Source organism: Natrix helvetica, assembly GCF_964273705.1.
Source record: "Natrix helvetica genome assembly, chromosome: 2".
NCBI lineage: Eukaryota > Metazoa > Chordata > Lepidosauria > Squamata > Natricidae > Natrix > Natrix helvetica.
The window spans coordinates 98,080,528-98,102,923 of record NC_138552.1 but is presented as its reverse complement, the minus strand read 5'-3'; the positions used below and the strand labels follow the sequence as shown (position 1 = coordinate 98,102,923).

Here is a 22,396-nt window from a genome sequence, read left to right as displayed (position 1 = left end):
ATGCAGCATACACCCTTCTTAAGGGTGCTGATCTTCTCAGTGGTTTTTTTTTTTCTAGAAAAGCTACAACTCGATCATAAAACGTACTGCACATTTTTTTTTTAAAAAATCACCCTTGATAGTGAACAAAACAAAAGTTTTACTGACAGTGTGTTTAGACAACCAAGACAGAATCGGCTTAGCTCGGGAAAATTACAGGGGCCTGACACAGAAACATTTCCACCAACCTTTGCGGTAGTTCCCATTTTATATGCAAGGAGGAGCAAGTTTGGCTAAAAGTGGAAAGAAAATGAACGGGTGAGGTCTCCCTCTCTCTCTCTTGTTCGCTCTCTCCCCCTCCCCCCTTCAGTATTGTCAGGGGCACCAATATATCCTGACATAGTATTTGGGAGGGGGGAGTAACCTGCCAGAACAGACCCAGTCTCCAATTCAGCACTCTTAGTCATCTGGTTCATTCAGAAAGGTGATGAGTTTTGACAGGAGAATGATTCTATAGTGATAGGGAAGATGTCTTGAATGGAGATGGGCTGTAGGAGTAGTTGTCCCCCAGGCAGAGAAGGGGAGAGGAACAGATCTCCTACTGTGTGCATTTTACTCTGAGTGCTTCCACCATAAGAATGGAACTATGTCATTTCTAATAAAGAGTTGCTTGCAATAAAATAAAATAAAATCTGCAAGTTTCCATCAAGGTCGTCTTCTTTATTCTCTGCAGGCTGGTAGGAGATGCATTCTAATACTTTTGGAATTCTACATCTTGGGATTATCTCAAGAATGCAACTGGGTACACTGAAACACACCAGCATGCATTCATGCCAATAAAATAATAAAAAAAAATATGCAAGGTAGAGATTACCTTATAAGTCTGAGCGTCTTATTTTTTTTTATGCTGTGCATGCTAATCAAATATTTATCTTAAATTCTGGATCTCCGTAAATAAGCTGATAGATTGTATGGTGAAGATAAAGGTTTATCAAAGGTGAGAAATACATGGCCCACGTCTTCATAAAAGTAGAAATAGCTGCCTCAGCGATTGTGCAAGTTCTGATAAGAGATTCCTGACCTGAAATCTCCAAGGTCAGCCAGGACAGATGTTGGGAGAAATAGAAATGATGACTCTTAAGTATAAACTCAAGGAAATTCCTTTGACGATGTACCATTCAATCCACTTTTTTGTTTTTTCCAGAGCTTAAGTTTTAGCATCGCAAACCCAATTTAATTAGAGATGATATTGTGGCAAGAGATATATACAGACATAAAGAAATCACTCTCTTTTACAGTTTTCTTTAAAACTATGATCACAATAACAAAATAACAAAGTTAGAAGGGACCTTGGAGGTCTTCTACTGAAACCCCCTGCTCAGGCAGGAAACGCTATATCTTTTCAGACAAATGGTTATCCAATCTCCTCTTAAAAGCCTCCAATGTTGGAATACTCACAACTTCTGGAGACAAGCCATTCTACTGAGCAATTGTTCTAACTGTCAGGAAATTTCTCCATCTCCACTTCTCTCTTTCAAGATAGTTTCAACCTATTCCTCAAGACTACAGCCTTGGTATTTCTTGTCACTATCCTATCCCCCTACTAACCAAGTAGGACTCCGGGAGCTCCTAAGCTTTTACAAGATCACCCAGGTGTTTTCACTAGCTGAGAACCTCTTCATTGTGAGCTAATATATAGAGCAGCTTTTATCTGATCATGGCAGACTTCCCCTGCCAGGTGGCCTAAATTAGTAAGTATAATCTTTATTGTCATTGTACTTAAATATAACGAAATTGGTTGTACTAAAGATGTACTAAAATAACCACTGACACCTTTCCCATTCTTGCACGGCCGAACATCACTATATATATTTGGTAAATATGCATTATCAATTCCGGCACTGTTCAGGTTGATGTTTTGTTGGGTTCCACTTATATTAGGGAATTTGCTGATGTACAGGTAATCCTTGAGTTATGGCCACAATTGAGCCCAACATTTCTGTTGCTAAGCAAGACATTTAAGTGAATTTTGCCCCATTTTACAACCATTTTCTGGCCACAGTTGTTAAGTGAACCATTGCAGTTGTTAGTAAATTGGTTGTTAAGTGAATCTGGCTTCTCCATTGACTTTGTTTGTCAGAAGGTCACAAAAGGTGATCGTGTGACCCCAGGACACTGCAATCATACATATCAGTCAGTTACCAAGTCTCTGAATTTTCATCACTTGGCCATGGGGATGCAATAATCATAAGTGTGAAAAACGGTCATACATCGCTTTTTTCAGTACTGTTGTAACTGGGAATGTTCACTAAATGATCTGTTGTAAGTCGAGGACTACCTGTATAATATTAATTGAATAGACACATTTCATTTCAAAACCAACTTCAAGGAAGCTGATCGCACTTACTCAAAGACCCTATTTAATCTAGAGGCTAAAGTCAAATAGCAGTCATGGACACCCATATCCAAATCCAGAGCTGGAGCCCATTCAGCATTCCAAAGTATCCAAAATCAACAACTATTGGAGCTGGGCCAAGGGCAGGAACAGAGTGAGACCAAGGCCTCAAGAGCATTGGCAGAGGGCCTTGCCCTGTAGGTCAGGCAAGCAGAGCATGGCACTTACAGGGTAAATATTAAACCCTCCACAAAGCTTCTGCAGTGGCCTCATCAAACCAGTGGGATTCTATTGGTTGCACTCACTAAATCAAGACAGGATGATGTTTAAGAGATCAGAAAGCTGAAAGCCGCCCCTGTCCCAAACTGTGGCAGCTGTTGGAAACTGCAACACTGGCACAAGAAGTGGCAAGTCCTTTCTTGTGATTTTTGGGGAAGCTTACAGGTGGGAGTGACCCGGAAGACAAATTGTTGCAATCCCTGGCTTTCAACCTGCAATACTTAATACTTAAGCCTTAAGAACTCAACATTTTGGCAAAACATTAGTGGCATAATATATGGGGTCATTCTGGAAACATAGGGGTTAAATAAGCATGGTATAGAAATGGTGACTTCCCATATTTTTCTTGCCCAGCCTTCTATTTGCTATTTCCTTGGATTTAAGTTTAAGAAGCTTGATTTTACCTAAACCTGGCCATTTTGCCACCAAATTTCAATGATATGTTCACACAGGATTAGAAGACAGTACACGCCCTATGTATTTGCTTCTCATTCAACAGGAGGCAGGAACTTTCTTATTGTGGATCAGCATTATGGGCCAAGCAAGCTGTTATAACATGTTAACAAAGGGTGATGAAAATAGCTTAGCCACTGTCAGTCAGTCAGGTAAGGCAATGTTGCTCTATTCTGGGCCCTCAAAGAATTCTGCAAATTAATAGCAAACAGCAAAGTTCTTACATTGGCTTAAGAAGCTATAGTATAGCCTCTTGTATCCTGATACTCTTGGCTTGTTGTCACTTGCGAGTGCAACATGTAACCGGCAATCCCGGATTATGGCAGCATGAATATATCAATGGATTATAAATCACCATGAACTGGAAAAAATATACGAATAGACACCAGGTTACAGAAAATAAGGCAGCAAAATGCAAATATAAGAAATATCCATTTTTAAGGGTAGGCTGAAAAATCCTGGTCTTTGGGGTACTTAAGAAAAATAATTTGTAGACATCATGGCCTGATGTGAGAAGCACCAGAGGCAACTTTTTTAATACTATATTGTCAACATTTTTACTAATCTTTGCATTTGAGGCAATTAGTAGCGTTACACCCTCCAATCTCCCTAAATTTATACCTGTCTATCTGCCAGAAATGGATTTAGTGAATGGAAACACAAGCTGTTAGAGGATACATCTTCATAAGCATTTGGCTCTGAGACTTGCAAGGAATGTCTAGAGTAGACCCAAGGGGCAAGAACTGTTCTGAGATATGAAACAAGGTGATCCCACTAAAACAATAGCAAGACATATGAATGGTAAGAAGGGAAAGTTCTGAAATTCTTGTTTTGAAATTCTACCGAAATTAAATTGTTAGGAGGAGGCATATGCAAATTTCTGTTTGAAATTAGCTTTCTATGCCTTGCTATGTGAACAATAAAGGTTCATAGGCACTTGATGCTTAACTCAAGAAGATCCACAAACATCCTATCCTCGATCTATAACCTACCTATCCAAAGAACTGTGTGCAATTTCTTTCAGCCATTTGAAAATTTTCCCACTGCAGAAACAGATAATCCATCCAAGTAGACTGCATTTGACCTCGTTCACATGTTTTTCTAAACTATGGTATGTTGATTTAGCCACAGCTTGCCGAGTTCCTCATGTCATGGACTTATAAAGTGGAACTCCAAAATAAGCATCTTAAAATAACGTGAGATGTGAAGCCAAGTGAATGTGTGGATTTTCCATTGATTATACTCAATATGTGTGGTGCTTTTCTAACTTCAAGCTGGTAAAAATCCAATATAAGAATCAATGGCATAATCCTCTAGGGCCTAGCCCATCCCAACCATCCACTTGTAATTTCCCTGTGTTTCAATTTAGAAAACCATAAAGAATTCACCTGATTAGAAACAATGATACAATAAGAGTCCTAATTGTGCCCAGTGTTTTAAGAACCATAATATCCTGTTTCCTTGAAAATAAGACCTCCCTGGATAATAAGCCCAATTGGGCTTTTGAGCGCATGTGCTAAAATAAGCCCTCCCCCAAAAATAAGTACTCCCTACAAATACTGCAACATAGTAGCCGCCATGAGGTGATCACGCTCAACGCCTCCTGCACCTCAAAAATAATAAGACCTCCCCCAAAATAAGGCCAAGTGCTTATTTCAGGGATCAAAAGAAAATAAGACCCTGTTTTATTTTCGGGGAAACACAGTTACAATAATTGATACTGACCAATTATACCTGCCCTGCAGAAATGAAGGCAGTAGTTTACTTCAGTCAAAGGAAAAAGAAGCATGCATTGACTGATAATATAAAAAACAGCCAAGAACAACATAGAGTTCCAGATTCTTATTTTCAAAACAGAAATTTTGAAATTCCTCCTGAACTAGAAATAAATCATCTCACCTATTCAATGGTGACAATATTAAAAGAGAAAACTTTTGAAGGAAGACTAGAACTCCATCCATGTGTGAAAACAGCCTTGAGCAACCAATTTGGATCATACATTACCTATTTTCTTAGGATAATGTAAAAGTAAATGTTTTTTAAGTTTAAATTAGAGCTGTACTGACAACCTCATCCAAGTCTTTCTTAAATTACATATTTTGGGGCAGAAAATAAGGGTGGTTTAAAAAGTTAGTTTAATGGGGGGGAAACCAATTGCATGAAGAATTGAAACATTCATTGGAAGATCACAATAACTTCTCTCAACCTGGTACTCCACAGATGCATCAGAAGCATAACTCCTATCATTTTCCTGTGACTGGGAATTTTAAAAAAATGGCCATATCAGGAGTTTACTAAACTTGGGAAGGTTATCCAGTGGGGAACAAAGGAAAAGACTTTAGCCTGCTGCAAGAGGCATGGACATTTCTTCTCTAAAGCAAAAGAAAAATCATATCTCAATTTCACTCAGGGGTTAGCAAAATTCCCTGTATTATAAAAACAATTCATTCAAGCCAACTTTATAGTGGGTGAAAGAAAAATGCTTGGGGAGCAACATGATGGTACACCAAAGCTACATCCTATCTGGGTCCTGTCCTTTCAGAGCACAAGATGATGAATATTCATACGAAAAATAGAATCAGACGTACATCAACAATTTTCGTGGAAAGAAATTGCTCTAAAATTTCCTAGTACAATTGAAAGTCAGGAAGTTCTTTACCAACAAGGCAGTGAAAGGAGGAGGGAGGGAGGCAGACTGCTATTGCAAGAAAAGTTAATCAACAAAGATCTGAGGGCTCCCTTTAAGAATTGGGCTGTTTTTAGCTATTAAAAAAAAGCATAGCAATTGAAGTAGCGAAGCGGGCAAGAGATGATGGATAGAGGATTTCTTTTTCTTTATGGCTGCTTTGACTTGCTTTTCCGTTCACTCATCTTTTTTTAAAGCATAACAATTAAAATATAAAGTGGGCAAGATATGATGGAAGGATGATGATTCCTGCTCCTGGTTGCTGTTTTGAACTGTCTTTCCCTACCTCTCCCTCTCTATTCTCTTTCTCTTTTCTTGTAGGCAGATGATATGATTAGAAGTCAGACAGGAAAGAAAGGAAAAAGCTTTTGAATATAGGGTGATATGATTAAAAGCTAGAGTAAGAGATGGAAATAAAGGGAATATTTAATGTATTGCACTTTTAGTTGATAAAATGGAAGTAATAATGAGAAATAGGTGGAATAATTGAATAATGATAGATTGCAACCTAGTATAGATGCGTATTGTAATGGGAATTTCATAAATTGATTGAATGTGATAATAATCCTTAATTTGATCAGTTTTGTTTGTGTTGGAATGTATGGTGCCCAGACATCATGCATTGATGTGACATTTTTATAAAAAATATTTTTTTAAAAAAAAAACTTTTAAAAAAGAATTGGGTTTTTTTTCCCTGAGAAATAAAGCTTAGGGAAATTGCATTCTGATTGTCATATCAACTGTCTTTGCTTCAAGTAGACAGTTCTTCCTTTTTGCCATTAGTCCCTGTTGTTCCTTGTTCTGTTTCTTTTTCTTCCCCTTAAAAACATGTTTCCATTTAGTCTCAGAAATTCCAACCCTTTTGGGCTCCCAGACAGTCTTTCCCTTTTGGGGACCGCCTTACCAACAGCCCACCAAACTTAGTGAAAGGATTAGCATTCTTTACCATTCCATGCAAGGAAACAGAAACACCACGAGAATTTTCAAGACTTCCTTTGTGATCTTTAGCAATTGGCTAGCTAATCCTGAAAGATACTTTGCATTACTGCCAAGTGGTAACACACTTTAATTTGCCAGAGATGGAGCCCAGAAATTGTTGGCCACTGCTGTAAGAGCTTCTCACCCATTTTCCTGGAAATAATTTAAGTGGAACTTAAAGGGACAAACACACTTTTGTCCACCATAACTCACACCCACAATATGGAGCCTGTCAAATAATAATAGGCATATCAAATGACAAATTACTTTACCTTATTAAAGATAGACAGATTTCTCCAAATAACTTGCCAGCGTATATTTTACAGGATTAGTGTCAGAAAAAGTCACTTTGACCTTATGAGGTGCATTGCGTTTAACTCTTTTCTTAGGAGAATAGCAACAGTTAAAAGTAAGAGCTGAGAAATCGGAGTGCGTAATTTGCTTTGACTAAAAGCCCATTAAATAGCCTGAGATTTCCCAGCCTTATTTCTGCCTCTCTCCCTGGAGCATTGGCACAGAAGATTATAATAAATATCACTGACACTATTGTTATAAAGCACCTAAGACAACATAAATGTAATATGCAGTTTTCCAATGTTATTTATTATCTTAATTTCACCATTTGCCCAACTCAATGAAGGCTTTCTACATCTGGAAATCTTTCTGGGAAAGACAGTTCAATTGGAGAAGCTCATTGTCATTTGGTCTCCCTCTCCCCACCCCTCCCCCTGCAATGCATCTTTCACACAGCCTCCCTTTTTACACACCCATTCCTGTTAGTCAGACGCAACATTCTCATGCTTTCAAAGTGCTGCTTGCACGCCCATCATTTGTAGAGTGCCAGCCCTTGAGGTGATAAAACAGCATTTGAAGTCCCTTTTACTTCGACTCTGAAAACCATCACGATGATTTACTTACTGCCTCCCTCTCACTCACTCACTCAAGCAGCAAAAGCCTCTCTTTGGGGCTTGGCAAAAGAAACGGGAATGCTGCAAAATAGACAAGGCTGCAACATATGCAATATAAAGTGGCTTTAAGATGAGCACAGAGTAATATTGGCCAAATAAAATCAGCATCAAGGGGTACCATTTTCTCGAAGCCCCTCACTCAGGGCAAGCATAGAGTCCTCCTAATAAAAAAACCCCACCCACCCCCAGGTTTAATGTCCATAGAAAAGTGCAACACATACTTAAAGAAATGCCTTGCTCCTTTCCAATCACTGTTTGAATGAGGCGTTGTAAGAAAATTGGAGGCCCAAGAATTTGCTTTCTTTTGTCCTTGCCTCTCTAAAGCTCTCTGCAAACGCATGCAGCATTGGCTCTCTTGGTATAATTTCTCAGATACATTTTCTTTGAGCTGCCTCAGGATTGTGTTGTCATACTACAGAAACATTACTCTTAATTTTGCAGGAACTGGGTATGTTTAGCTTAAGAGAAAGAAGGACTAGGGGAGACATGATAGCAGTGTTCCAATATCTCAGAGGTTGCCACAAAGAAGAGGGAGTCAAGCTATTCTCCAAAGCACCTGAGGGTAGAACAAGAAGCAATGAATGGAAACTAATCAAGGAGAGAAGCAACTTAGAACTGAGGAGAAATTTCCTGACAGTTAGAACAATTAATCAGTGGAACAGCTTGCCTCCAGAAGTTGTGAATGCCCCAACACTGGAAGTCTTTAAGAAGATGTTGGATAGCTATTTGTCTGAAACGGTATAGGGTTTCCTGACTAGGCAGGGGGTTGGACTAGAAGGCCTCCAAGGTCCCTTCCAACTCTACTATTGTATTGTATTGTATAATTTAAAATTTGGAGAAAAGTGCGAAGCAGTGGGGGAAACTCAGGTTTTGACAGAAAAGATTTCTTTGCCCAAATGCAGAAGCAGGTTCCTAGAAGTGATTTTCGTTTCATAGAAACAAAGAAAACTGACAGCAAAAAAAGACCTAGTGATCTATTGAGTCTGCCCTTTGAGTTGTTTTTTTTTTTTAATTTTGTTGTATGATGGACATGCGTTTATCCCAAGCATGTTTAAACTCAAGTTACTGATGATTGACCCTCTACTTCCACTGGCTGTTGATTCCAAGTTTCTTATACCCTTTCTGGGAAGAATTACTTTTTAACATTACTTTTAACCTTTCCTCCAGTCAGTTTGAGTTTATGCCCCTTTGTTCTTGATTTTCGCTTAATGTTGAAAATACTGCCCTAGAACCTTATCCATCCTTATAGTTAAAGGTTTCAATCATGTCCACCTTTTCCCTTCTGTACCTATTCAATTTCAAGTGAACCAGTAGAAGTGGCGGGAGGCTCCACCCACCCTCCCAGATGTCATCACGCACACAATCCCAGTTCCAAACTGGTAGTGAAGATAAGAGAAAACCATTACTGCCTTGCACCATTTTTGTTGCTCATCTCTCTATTGTTCTTATACCAGAAAAATTAGCCACAGACACTCACAGGTATGCACCATCACTCAACCTCCACCCCAACTATTATGGGATAGAGGCAGGAATACGCAAAGTACATTTCAAAGAGAAAAAAATGCGAAAGAGCTATAATGACATATTTCATATGTACTTTTAGGATGGTACACATCCTAATTTTATTACAAGGAAGCTCCATTGATTTTCATGGGGACAACGCACAAGCAAATATGTTTGAGATCATTTCAGGGCAGAGTATCAGTAAAAGGGTGGGAAGTGATTTGCCTGCCAGAACTTTGTATGCCTCCTTCCCCAAAAAGATTTTATTGCAAGAGTGCAACAAAGATGTTCCTGCTTAAAATTTGGCTTGCAGGCATTTGGATAGTAGCCCCTAGTTCTAATACAGACCCAATTCCATTCTAAAGCTTTTTCCAGCTTGGAAAAATGCCAGCTGGGGAATTCTGGGAATTGAAGTCCACACATCTGCCAAAAGCTGCCGCTGTTCTAGATTATGGACAAGAATCTCTGCAAAATGCACCATTTTCCTTTTTCGGTTCACTTACCTGAGGCAAATTTCCCAAGTTTCAGCACTTTTGTCAACACTTGAGGTACATCCTTGATGCTGCTGTCCTGGCTAAACGCTAGCAAACGTTTGGCATCATTGAACAATCGGTAAACACTGAAGAAATGGGGGGAAGAGCAATAGAAAAGAAAGTAAAGGGGAAAAACTATTAGTCACCATGAGAGAGACAGCCTCAAATATCCCCCAAATGGATCCTAAAATATTTCTTTATCCACATTTACTTTGTGACTGACATTATTGGGCGCTATTCTGCTATGTCAACATGATCATATTCCCATAAGCACTTGTTTATAAATTGCTTCTAAGTGTTGCTTCTGAGCACATGGAGACATCTATTAATTGAATTGGCTTGGTTTGCAAAGCAAACAAGAAGGAGATATGATGGTTGTTGGTGGTTCAGCCTGTCAGGCAAACATAGCCATTCCCTCAGTTTCTTAAGAGGAGAAAAGCAGCATGTCTTATCTCCAGGATCAGCAGTAGAGGGAATAGCCTTCCTGAAGTTACAAACAAGAATTTGCAGGATGACTATCAGGGTAGAAAACTTCTTTGAACTCTTTTGGATTAAGCAATGCATATCCACCAAGCTTATGGGATAGAGAATAAGGACGATAACCTTATTGGAAATGTACAACAAGCATCACTTAAGCACAAGGGGCTGAAGCATTTCTTAGAACAATGAGGTAACATTCAGACATGACTCAGACAGATGGCTTCCTAATTCACTTCAGTACAGACTTGCAAGATGGTTATTATACCAGTCAATCTCAATAAAGACAGTCCTGACCTTCCTGCAGCATTAATTAATTTTTGTCCCCACCTTTATTATTTTTACAAATAATTCAAGACGGTGGACATATTCCACACGCCTTCTTTCTCCTATTTTTCCCACAACGGCCACCCTGCAAAGTGAGTTGGGCCAGTCAACTCACTGGCCCAAACACTAATAATAACTGGCCCAAAGTCACCCAACCGGCTTTCATGGCGAAGGCGGGATTCGAACTCATGGTTTTCCACTTTCTAACCAGGCGCCTTAATCACGAGATCAAATTAGCGGTTTCCTGATCTGACCTACCTAGAGGGCCTGACAAACAATAAACAACTATCTCTCCCCATTCAAAGGATAACATCAGCCCCAAAATGCCTTGGTAGCTCTCAGCAGTAGAGGCACGCAAAGGATGTTCTAAGTAACTTGCTTTCTTTCAGCGTAGAAAATTTGTCTGGCATTACATTTTCCTTATTTATAATATTCACTCTACCCCCAGTAACCGCCCCCTTTTTGCTCCTCATTTGTGCTAAAGGACAACAGCTTCCCTGGAGTACAGCAAAGAACAGCCTGTACCCTTGATAAGGCGTTGTTGTTTTGTCTTCTTCACATTGGCAGGCCAAAGTTTAATAAACAGCAAATACTCACATAGATTCGTTAAAATTGCCAACAATGCGGGGTGTCTCCCCAGGTGTCGGGGAACGAAAGCAAGGATTGTTGGCATTACAGATAATCCCCTGGACCCAGGGCAATGTTCCAGCTGAAGGCATGGCCTTGTTTGGAAAATGACCTAAAAATATGAGGATAAATATTTAGGATATTGCATGACATCATCCTTAAAGCTTCTCGGTCCTAAAGTTATGCTTCCCCCACCCAAACTGTCTTCAAACACATATGATACATGGCAACAAGAAACAATGGCTTATAACATATGCAGAAAATAGGCAGATTGTGAAAGGGCAAACAGGTGCAAAAGACAACAGGGGTCTTGTACCACGTACAGGTAGTCCTCGGCTTACAACAGTTTAATTTAGCGACTGTTCAAAGTTACAATGGCACTGAAAAAAAAGTGACTTATGACCATTTTTCACAGTTATGACCATTTACATTTGGATGCTTGATAACTGGTTCATATTTATGACAGTTGGAGTGTCTTTGGGTCATGAGAACACATTTATAGTGACTTTCTGACAAGCAAAGCCAATGGGGAAGCCAGATTCACTTAACAACTGTGTTACCAGTTTAACAGCCACAGGGATTCTTGCCACAACAGGTAATAACACAGCTCTGTCATTTAAACCAGGGCTCTCCAACCTTGGCAACTTTAAGACTTGTGGACTTCAGCTCCCAGAGTTCCTCAGCCTGCTGCTTGCTGAGAACTCTGGGAGTTGAAGTCCACAAGTCTTAAAGTTGCCAAGGTTGGAGAGCCCTGGTTTAAATAATATGTGACGGTGTGAAAGAAATCAATTTAAAGCAGTGGTTCAGAAACTGTGGTCTGGAGACTCCTGGGAATCTCTGAGACCCTTTCAATGGGTCTGCAAAGACAAATATTTTAACATTTTCTCAGTTTTAATTTCTAATATAGTAGATATTGATAGATAGATATATTTCCAATATAAACGAAAGCTCTTTGAAGCCTTCAGTGCTTTTTAAGAATGTAAAGAGGCCCTGAGACCAAAATGTTTGAGAATCACTCCTGTAAGGAATCATTCTAGGGCAGGGGTGTCCAAACTTGGGAACTTTAAGACTTGTGGACTTCAACTCCCAGAATTCCCTAGCCAGCCATGCTGGCTGGGGAATTCTGGGAATTGAAGTCCACAAGTCTTAAAGTTCCCAAGTTTGGACACCCCTGTTCTAGGGTGAACTACTATACTATGCTATACTGTTCTGTACTGTATACGTTACTGTACTGTACTGTAATACTTAGCACAGATTATAAGGAAACCTTCAGGGTTATGTTAGCAGGAGGTTTTATATTCTTAACAGTGGTCAAGCCAGAGCAACTTTAGCAATGGCATTTGTTGACATCAGAAATGAATTGCAATAAAAACTCTGATTTCAGCTCTTATGGCCATATGCAAAACTGAAGAACCATCCAATCTGGCTGACGGTCAAGTATTGACCGTTCTGAGGGTCCAACCCTTTGTCAGCCCTGTTATCTTCCATCTTCCTAGGCCAGAAATAGTTCAGTTCTTATGCAATCTGCCTCTCACTTACTCCTCCTTCACCAAATTTGAAGCCCAAGAACTCAGGCAATTTTAAAACTTACATTCATGTTGTTCATAAGGTGGATAGGACAGTCTCACAGACATCAGAATAAAGAAGATAAACAATGGCCAAGTGATTTCAATCAGTAGTTGGACCTGGAAGGGAAGAGGAGAAACAGCAGATTACTAAGTATCCATACTTGGCATGATCAATTCCATTTTAAATTGCATTTCATCCAATTCCATTTTAAATCGTTTTTATCAGATTTTAGTAATAATTTGGGTCTGGAACTCTGCAAAAGGGCTAATCAATAAAGTAAACTAAACTAACTAACACACTTGGTATGATGAAGCAAATGAAAACAAAAGTGGAAGGTTTTTGTTTTTTTTAAAAAAAACTTATATGAACAAAATGTTGCTCTTTGGTGTAGCTTTTCCCAATTCAGTGCCTTCCTGATGCCCTTGGATCAATTGGACAACCGGTAGTCCTCGACTTATGACCACAATTGAACCCAAAATATAAGTTGCTCGGTGAAACATTTGTTAAGTAAGTTTTGCCCCATTTTATGACTTTTCTTGCCACTGTTGTTAAGTGAATTATTGCAATTGTTAAGTTACTAACACAGTTGTTAAGTGAACCTGACTTCCCCATTGACTTTGCTTGTCAGAAGGTCACAAAAGCAGATCACATGACCCCGGGGCATTGCAATGGTCATAAATATGAACCAGCTGCCAAGCAGCTGAATTTTGCACATGTGACCCTAGGGACGCTGCAATGGTCATAAGTGTAAAAAATGGTCATAAGTCACTTTTTTTAAAGTGCCGTGGTAACTTTGATAAGTCACTAAATGAACTGTTGTAAGTCGAGGACTACCTATATCATGAAGCAATAATTTTACAGCATTTCTGTCCACTAAGCAAGGAATGGGATGAATGATGGAGGAAGGTTTGTTTCCAGTGCATATCCATTAGTCATTTACATTTTTCCTCTTAAGTTGAACTTTCACATGCAATTTCCCCCGAAATGTAAATATATGCTGAAGATTAATGCCTGTAAGATACCTTATGTAAAATTTCTCAGTGCAGCCTTTATTTTTCATAAGTTTCCCAAATGTCAGGGGATTTTTTTCCCCCTTATGTACTTATTATATAACAAAAAATCAAACAGTCAGCATGTGCTGTTTTGTTTCCAACTCTGAATAGTGTTTGATCTTTTGTAGGCAGGTTTCAATACTATCTGTTATTTTTCAGGCCTTTCTTTGCAAACATTTTTCTCCTTTTGTGCAGGCGTCTGACTAGAGTCTATTTTCAAAAATAATTTTGGAGTCCTGTGTAAATAGGCATATATTTACATGCGTTTATAACATATTCACACAAAACCTTAGCTATCGTTCTGGGAAGAATAGTCAGTTGTTATTATAGTTGTAATCCAGCTATCTCAAAATGGACAGGGGCTAGGCAAGTCTCGGCTAGACCCAATGCCTTGCATCAATATCAGGCATTTAAATTATCCAGGCTGTGAGTCAAACCATATTAATGAACCCTTGGAATGCCCAACCTTTCCATGTGACATAATGGAATGTATACGGATCTGACTTCTGTGTATGCCAAATGATTATTCCGAATGGAAAATATATATTTATAAATGCACTGGAGGAAACATTTGAAGCAGCCCTTGCATAATCCTCCACCTACTTATGTAATTTCTGATGTTTTTCCTTCAAAGATTTCAAAGATTCAGAATGCTAAATCAACTATTTTCATACAAAGTAATGTTTTCAAAAGATCATCCACACACATGGACTATCCATGGTGGGCATGTTGGTGGAAGAACTGTGTTGTTCAATGTTTATGTAGACTACAGCATGAACTTGAGGATCTAAAATTAGATAATTGACATTCTAGCATAGATCCAAGTTCTGAGGATGTTACAGTAAGTCAGCAAAATCTAAACTGTAAACAAATCTCATCCCAAAACATTACATTCATTGGTGCAAAATCATTTGCCAATAGCATATTCTGAAGGCAAAATGATGTAGAAATCATGGAACCTAATCTACCTTTCACAACTGGGGACCAGCAGTCTTTGCTTCCACAATTAGTACAGTAGTGTCTTGCAAGGCAAATTAATAGTGAACAAATAGGCCAATTTGTAATCAAATTGAGGAAATTCTTTCAAAATATCTTCAGATATTGGGCCCATATCAGAGGTGCCATTCAGGAGGTTCTGACCAGTTCTGGAGAACCAGTAGCAGAAATTTTGAGTAGTTCGGAGAACCGGTAAATACCACCTCTGACTGGCTCCACCCCATCTATTCTCCGCCTCCTGAGTCCCAGCTGATCGGAAGGAAATGAGGATTTTGCACTAACCTTCCCCTGGAGTAGGGAGGAATAGAGATTTTACAGTATCCTTCCCCTGCCACGCCCACCAAGCCACGCCCACCAAGCCACACCCACCAAGCCACACCCAAGCCACACCACAACCACCAAGCCTCGTCCACAGAACCAGGAGTAAAAAAAATTGAATCCCACCACTGGTCCAGATCCAGATCCAAATTCATTATGGCAACCACCCAACCTACTGTGTTAAACAACAAGTATAGAAAAATCTTACACTGTTAGTATTGAGATTTTTAAAGCGTTATTAAAAGAAACCCCAATGAGATGAAACAACATAAAAATTAAGTACAGGGGAAGGAGAATTCTCCAAAACTAGTCAATAAAAATAAAGATGTTTAGAGACAATGGTATTTGAAATTAAGATGGGAAAAGAAAGAAGTCAGAAGAGGGTAAAGAAAATAAAATTGGAGCAGCTTGTATCCTAAATAAAGGATATTCCACATTCCAATATTCTCTTTAATATAATATTTATTTAAAAGAATGTTAATAACTCTCTTACTATTCCAAAATCAACCACCAATGCAGCAATGTGATATGAATCTCTTACTAAAAAGAGATGTTTGAAAATGATTTTCCCATCAGAACCTCTCCAGTAAACAGCTTGGCCTGCATTTCCTTCCCTGTCACTTCTCCAAACTATGGTGGCTGAAGGAAGCACTATGAAAAGTGCATACCGAGCTCAGTTTGACGTGCACAGCTCAAGAGTTACATCCGCACTGCTGGAAGGCATCCAGGACCATTTAGGTTCTGGCCAAACCTCCAGGGAAAAAGCAGCTTCAGAAACATTAAGCAAATAGGCCTATACAGTATACCTACTATAATCCAGCATCATTTCTTACTCATTTATCGGTTCAAAACTGGAGAACTCTCTAAGAAGCTGATTACCATTGTGGGAAACGTAAGTAACAAAATACAGACTACTATCTATCTTCAGAAAGGTTTTTGATGGACTAAAGTCACAAGCAAAATGGCTGACTCCAACCTGCAGCAAATACATTACAAGTAGAGGCCATATTTTTGCAGGGCAGAATGAATGGGGTAAACATAGGTGAACTTTCTCTAAGCCTTCATCTTCCTAATGCTTTTTTTAATTGGTGGGCCCGTTGGATTTTGGAGGCTCTGACATCCTTCATTCATTATATTATATACCCAATCATCTGGCATTACATAAGCATCTGGCACAAAACCACAATAGAGTGAGGATAATGTCAGGTCAGCTGGGCTCTCATATTTGAATTCCAGTGCTGCACCCAAGTATGAAAGCCACATAGTTTTCCTCATGACACAGTGATACCTACTTTGCAATTTGACCCATCCCTACCCTGTTCCTCTTGCTGCAGATACCCACAATCCCTTAAAAACTTGGCTCACTTTGCAGATTGACAGTTCAAATTATTTGTGGACTTGTTAGCAAAATAACGAACAGAGACAAAAGACTTACAGTGGACTTAATCCAAGTACCTATCAGCCAGTGGTTTGGCCAAACCGGTAGTAGCGGCGGCGGGAGGCTCCGCCCACCTGCCTGGATGCTTCTGCGCATGCACAGAAGCATTGCGAGAGAGAGAGAAAGAGAGAGAGAGAGAGAGAGAGCACACCCAAACTGGTAGTAAAAAAATTGGCAACCTACCTCTGCTATCAGCATTATGCACCTCCAGCTATGTTGGCTGCACATCCAACATATGGTTTTTGAGATAATGGGGCAATATAATTCTATATAGCTTTAGTTTGGGAAACTTGATGAATTTACTAACCTTCTGCCCAAATTAAAATCAGTCTCTCTCTCTCTCTCTCTCTCTCTCCCTCTCCCTCTCCCTCTCCCTCCCTCCTTTTCAGCTCCACTTACCTCACTGGCTTGTTGTGGAAAAAAATAGGAAGTATGTTTGCTGCATTGAGTTATTTGTAAAAATAATAAAAGTGGGATACAAATGAATAATAAACACAAATATTTAGAATAACTAAAGTATAAATCCAACATATAAAAACAAATGTGATGCAAGAGAATGATCAGAAACAATTACAAAAATCACAAAATAAAAGCTGTACTTAAAAGGTTGGATGTTATCCCAAAATTGCCCAATTTCTGACATGCACCTAAATACATACTTCTTTAAGACAAAAGAACTCAAGTATATTGCACTCACTCAGTAGAGTGTTTGACTCTAAAATTATGCATAAGAAAAGGAAGAGAGAAAATTTATCCTTTGCCATGCTGAATAATACTACTGTAATGAGTTGAAAAGCAATAAGAAAATAAATTATGGATATGATCTATTTGGATCATTGCCTGTCTTGCAACCCTTGCAGTGATTAGACTAATAAGAGAGTCAGATTGTAAATTATTTTCATCTCATTGGCTATAGTCGAATTTTCATGATTCAAATAAAGACTGCTTCGTGGGTTGGCTTTGTCTCTATGTCTTAACCTATATGTGGTTCCTCTTTCTAAATATGGTCATCAATGTGTCATTGCTGAAATAACATAACCCTTTCAATAAAAAAGATGTATCATCTTTGTTCTACCTTGATGGCCCATCTGATAACCTCACTGCTTTTGGGGAAGAAAGAGGCCATTTTAAAGTTGGGGGAAGAGAAAGATGGCACTGAAACAGTATTCAGCCCAAGTGTTCCAGAAACAGTATGGAATGGATGCTATTGTAAGATCACCAGAAGGACCTTAACCCCCAGAGCTAAAAATCTTTCCTCATAACATAGTCCAAGAAGCCACTGTTACTAATAAAATTGCCAAGTACGTCACTACTAAATATTTAGGTCTGTGGAGTGTCCAAATGCGCACACCGTAAATGGGAAATTAAAGAGCACAATACCACCGTCATTATTTTCATGTCTACTCTCATAAGAGCCTGGAGAAACGAATCAGAAACCTGTCAGAAAAGACTCAAGCACAACTAAGTGTGGATAATCGCTTTGACCTAGCTACGTTCCTGTCAACAACACTATTCCGATTTGCATTGAAAGACTTCCTCCACTATTTTGCAGAGTATCAAAGAGGTAGTGTTAAGTTTTTACTCTATAAAGTCCACTCTGTTTTCTAAGCGATACTAGCAACCTGGAATCTAAAGTAGTTGCAATGCAGATTTTATTCTTCCTCTCTCTCTTAGCCATAGCAATGGAAGGTATTGAACACCTCTGTTTAAATTACTGCTAGAATTGCAGTAGTAAAGTCACACCCTGCTTAAGCCAGACTTCCTCATTCTAATGTCCTCCATATCTAGTTGGCACCATAGTTTCTAACCAACTCAAGCACTGGAATTCACAAAGTTGTAATTAACACAAAGCAACAGATTGGGGTTGTTGATGTAATAATTCCTCTGCTTTTTCCAGGCTTAGCCTATACATGTTTCACAACATGTAGGCTAAGCAGTATGGCACATCTATTGTATTACTTGAGCCATGATTAGAATACAGTATTGCAGGCTAACTCTGCCCACAGCCTCAAGTTCCGTCCTGACCAGTTCAAGGTGCACTCAACCTTCCATCCGTCTGAGGTTGGTAAAATCAGGACTCAGATTGTTGGGGGCAATATGCTGACTCTGTAAATGCTTACAGAGGGCTGTAAAGCATTATAGAGCGGTACATAAGTCCAAGTGCTATTGCTGTACTGCTATTGCTACTTGTGACTATGCCTCCATTTTTACTCTAAAGCATTCATGGAGTGCTTATGGGCTTACCTTTTCTTTTGCTAGACTGATCAGAGCAAAAATGATTTCTACAGCTGAACTCTTAAAACAGTTTTTTCTCGTTGTTGAACTAAGAACGAGTCTAGTTTCTCTGTGCCCTATCCTTCTTACCTCCTATCCGCTTTTACTGAAAGTAAAAGATAACTGCAGCTTCTTGTCTCATACTTAACATCCAACACACAATTTATTTCTTTAAATAACTTATTGGCTCGGCTCCTTTATATAAACCCTCCAATCAACATCATATAACATAACCAGATCAATGGGAATATTGTGGGATATTTGTGCCCACATGGGATATTTGTGCCCAAATGATGTATTTATAGAGTGAAATATGATTGATTGAAGTGAACAGGCCCAGTTATGGAATTCTTCAAACACAGAGTTGGCTCTTTTGTCAAAAGAAAGCAATGGTGTGATCTTACCGTTTGTCTTCTCCTATAAGTGAAATTCTTCCATAGTAGCAAACCCAGCTGTGTCCAGAATGCCATCTTCCCTCCGTACACTCCAGGAGCACCAGCACACAGCAGAATCCCTGTGGCTGCTCATCAACTAGAAAGAACAGAAAAGAGATTAACATCCTCAAAAAACAAATCCTTTGAAATAGCAACCTGTCCTCCCTGATGCTTCAACGGTTGGTTCTCCCTTTTTTATCCCTCTTCATTCTACCAAAAGCAGGATTGTCCTCCAATGCTTTTCTCAAACATCTCTTTGTGGTAATACCATCACTGATGCCTTTCCCTTACAGAACCAATTATGCACTTGCCTCCCACCCTCAAGATGGTGGGGAAATGGAAAACCATTGCTGTCTCAACAAACCTTTTGCATGTTTCAAAATCAAAGGTAGCTGAGCTGTGGTGGCACAATGGTTAGAATGCAGCATTGCAGGCTAACTCTGCCCAAAGCCGGGAATTTAGTCCTGATCGGCTCAAGGCTGACTCAGCCTTCCATCCTTCTGAGCTAGGTAAAATGGGGATCCAGGTTGTTGGGGCCAATAGGCTGACTCTGTAGACCACGCAGAGAGTGCTGTATAGCACTAGGGAGCAGTATATAAGTTTAAGAGTTATTGCTATTGCTGTTGTTTTCAGTGACTCTCAATTAGTTGATAACTGGATCCTTCCCTTATATGCAGAAGGGAAGTAGAGTCTCTCTCTTCTCTTTTCAAACACAGCCTGTAAAAACAAAAGTCACACTTGTCTTTCTGTCACAAGAGATGAAATTTCGTAAGTGCCTCTTTCCTACAATTATTACATAGCTGATAATGAGCTGCCCTTTCCAAATAAGGAGTCATCTCTCTCTAGCTAATTGTTGAGCCAGCCTGCTCCCAGTTACTTGCGCTCCCCATTTTCTTTCTCCTCTGATCAACAGAGCTGTATTGGTGTGAAGATACAACAAATCTTTCACCTGGCCTCTTAAAGAGCAGTTACAATGGAAGAAAGCAACGTTCTGACTCTGCCCATACACAGAAAGCTTTGAGTCTCATTTCATACGTGTTTATACATGAAAAACTAGAATCATCAAATCTTTTTTCTTCAACACCCATAAGGTAAAGGTAAAGGTTCCCCTTGCACATATGTGCTAGTCATTCCCGCCTCTAGGTGGCGGTGTTCATCTCCATTTCAAAGCGGAAGAGTCAGTCCTGTCCGAAGACATCTCCGTGGTCATGTGGCCGGCATGACTAAACGCTGAAGGCGCACAGAATGCTATTACCTTCTCACCAAAGTGGCTCCTATTTTTCTACTTGCATTTTTTACGTGCTTTTGAACTGCTAGGTTGGCAGAAGCTGGGACAAGTAACCGGAGCTCACTCCATTACGCGGCACTAGGGATTCGAACCACCGAACTGCTGACCTTTCTGATCAACAAGCTCAGTGTCTTAACCACTGAAGCCCTGCATCCCTTCTCAACACCCTTAATGATCCCCAAACTGTGGAGTTTCCTTAGCCATAATTCTTCAGGGTTCTAGAAAGCTCTGCTACCTTCAAAATCCTTTAAAAAATCATTAGCAAATAAACATAAATGTATATACTTGGCTCCTGGAAAGTACATGGACAGGTATCTTACAGGAGTCAAGTATTTATAGTATCTATACATATAAGATTTTGGGTGATGATTTCCAGGGGTAGCTTCCTGTTTCTTTTTTTTCTTTTTTGAAGCTGAGACAGAGTGACTGACAGCACTAAAACTCAAGATCTCCCAACTCTTGACAGACAAAGGTATAGACCCTAATCCTCATGAAGAACCTGAATTTTAACACTCCATTCCTCTACATTTTATTAATTGCTTCCATTATTTACTATCCAAGCAAAGCAGGGGTGGGATTCTACCAGTTTGGACCGGTTCGGACGAACCAACAGCTCCGACAATCAGCTGGGAGCAAATTGGTTCGCCCCGACAATCAGATGGGCCCACCTGCCTGCCCGGGCTGCGCGAATCAGCTGTGTTACTCCTTTGAAGAAACCCAGAAGTAAATCTTTCTTCAAATTTTGACATGCATGCAAAGCGCACGATCACCAAACCAGTTATTAAACCAGGAGGATCCCACCACTGAAGCAAAGGCTGTGAGTTGGCAATCCCTGAAGGTTCTCTGTTGTACACGCTAAGCTTTTTTAAAAAATAGTATATCTAAACAATGAACATCTTGGGCAACCTCATACCCCATTCTTCTCTCTGTTGGTCCTCTCACACACAGAGACATTACAAAAGATCAGATCCACCAAAAGTGGCAAGAGTTTCCCGTCATGTCATCATATTTGGCAGGCCAACAATCTGAACAACATTGAGTTGGGACGACGACCATGAGTTAGTGTGTCCTTGTTTATTTTAGAATCTTACCTTTTAATTGAAAATTCTGGGAACTTTATCTATGATCCCCTGCAATAAATTGTCTGCCCCTGAGTCATAAGATCTGCTACAGCTGGAGTGATCACAGTTTACATTTGGGTTCTTTAATATACTTGTTTGCTTCATGTTCTGGTTCTAAGAGACAATATGGACATTCAAACACAAATCCAAAAAGACCTTCTAAGAGCAGAGACTCTGTAGAACTGACCCAACCTCTGCCATAGCTTCAAGTCCAAAACTGATCTAGCAAAATATTAAAGATTAAAATATTATCTTTTTCTTCTTTTTTTCATGGCAAAAATACATTTCGATAACTGCTGAAAATGTGTCATTCTGGATTTGTTTAAAAATATCCCAGAAAGATTTATTTCTGGCCTTTCGTAAGAATCTAAAACTAGTTATACCATCCAATGGGTGCACCTATTACCTATGCTTTTTGCAACTATATATTTTAGAGCAGAACAGAGGTGGAAATTAAAACTAAATTGGGATAGCTATTCTTTCTGAGTTCAGCCCAGAGGTGGTATTCAACAGGTTCTGATAAGTTATAGAGAACCAGTAGCTGAAATTTTGAGTAGTTTGGAGAACTGGTAAATACCACCTCTGACTTGCCCCATCCCCATCTATTCTCTGCCTCCCAAGTCCCAGCTGATCGGGAAGAAATGGGGATTTTGCAGTAACCGTCCCCTGAAGTGGGGAGGGAAAGGAGATTTTACAGTATC

General features: G+C 39.5%; 1 protein-coding gene across 4 annotated transcripts in view; it reads right to left on the bottom strand.

The window, feature by feature from the left end:
• Nucleotides 1-22,396, bottom strand: part of ABCA1 (ATP binding cassette subfamily A member 1) — a 120,841-nt gene that overhangs the window by 78,968 nt on the left and 19,477 nt on the right. For 3 of the 4 annotated variants that reach the window (XM_081940163.1, XM_081940166.1, XM_081940164.1), the window contains exons 2-5: nucleotides 19,257-19,383; nucleotides 12,797-12,890; nucleotides 11,176-11,317; nucleotides 9,745-9,860 (exon numbers count right to left, since the gene is read on the bottom strand). In XM_081940163.1, the coding sequence (XP_081796289.1) occupies nucleotides 9,745-9,860; nucleotides 11,176-11,317; nucleotides 12,797-12,890; nucleotides 19,257-19,322 (418 nt within the window). In that variant the 5' untranslated portion in view covers nucleotides 19,323-19,383. Of the gene's footprint in view, nucleotides 1-9,744; nucleotides 9,861-11,175; nucleotides 11,318-12,796; nucleotides 12,891-19,256; nucleotides 19,384-21,665; nucleotides 21,885-22,396 lie in introns of those variants that run through there. The other variant, XM_081940165.1, reaches the window with a different exon arrangement.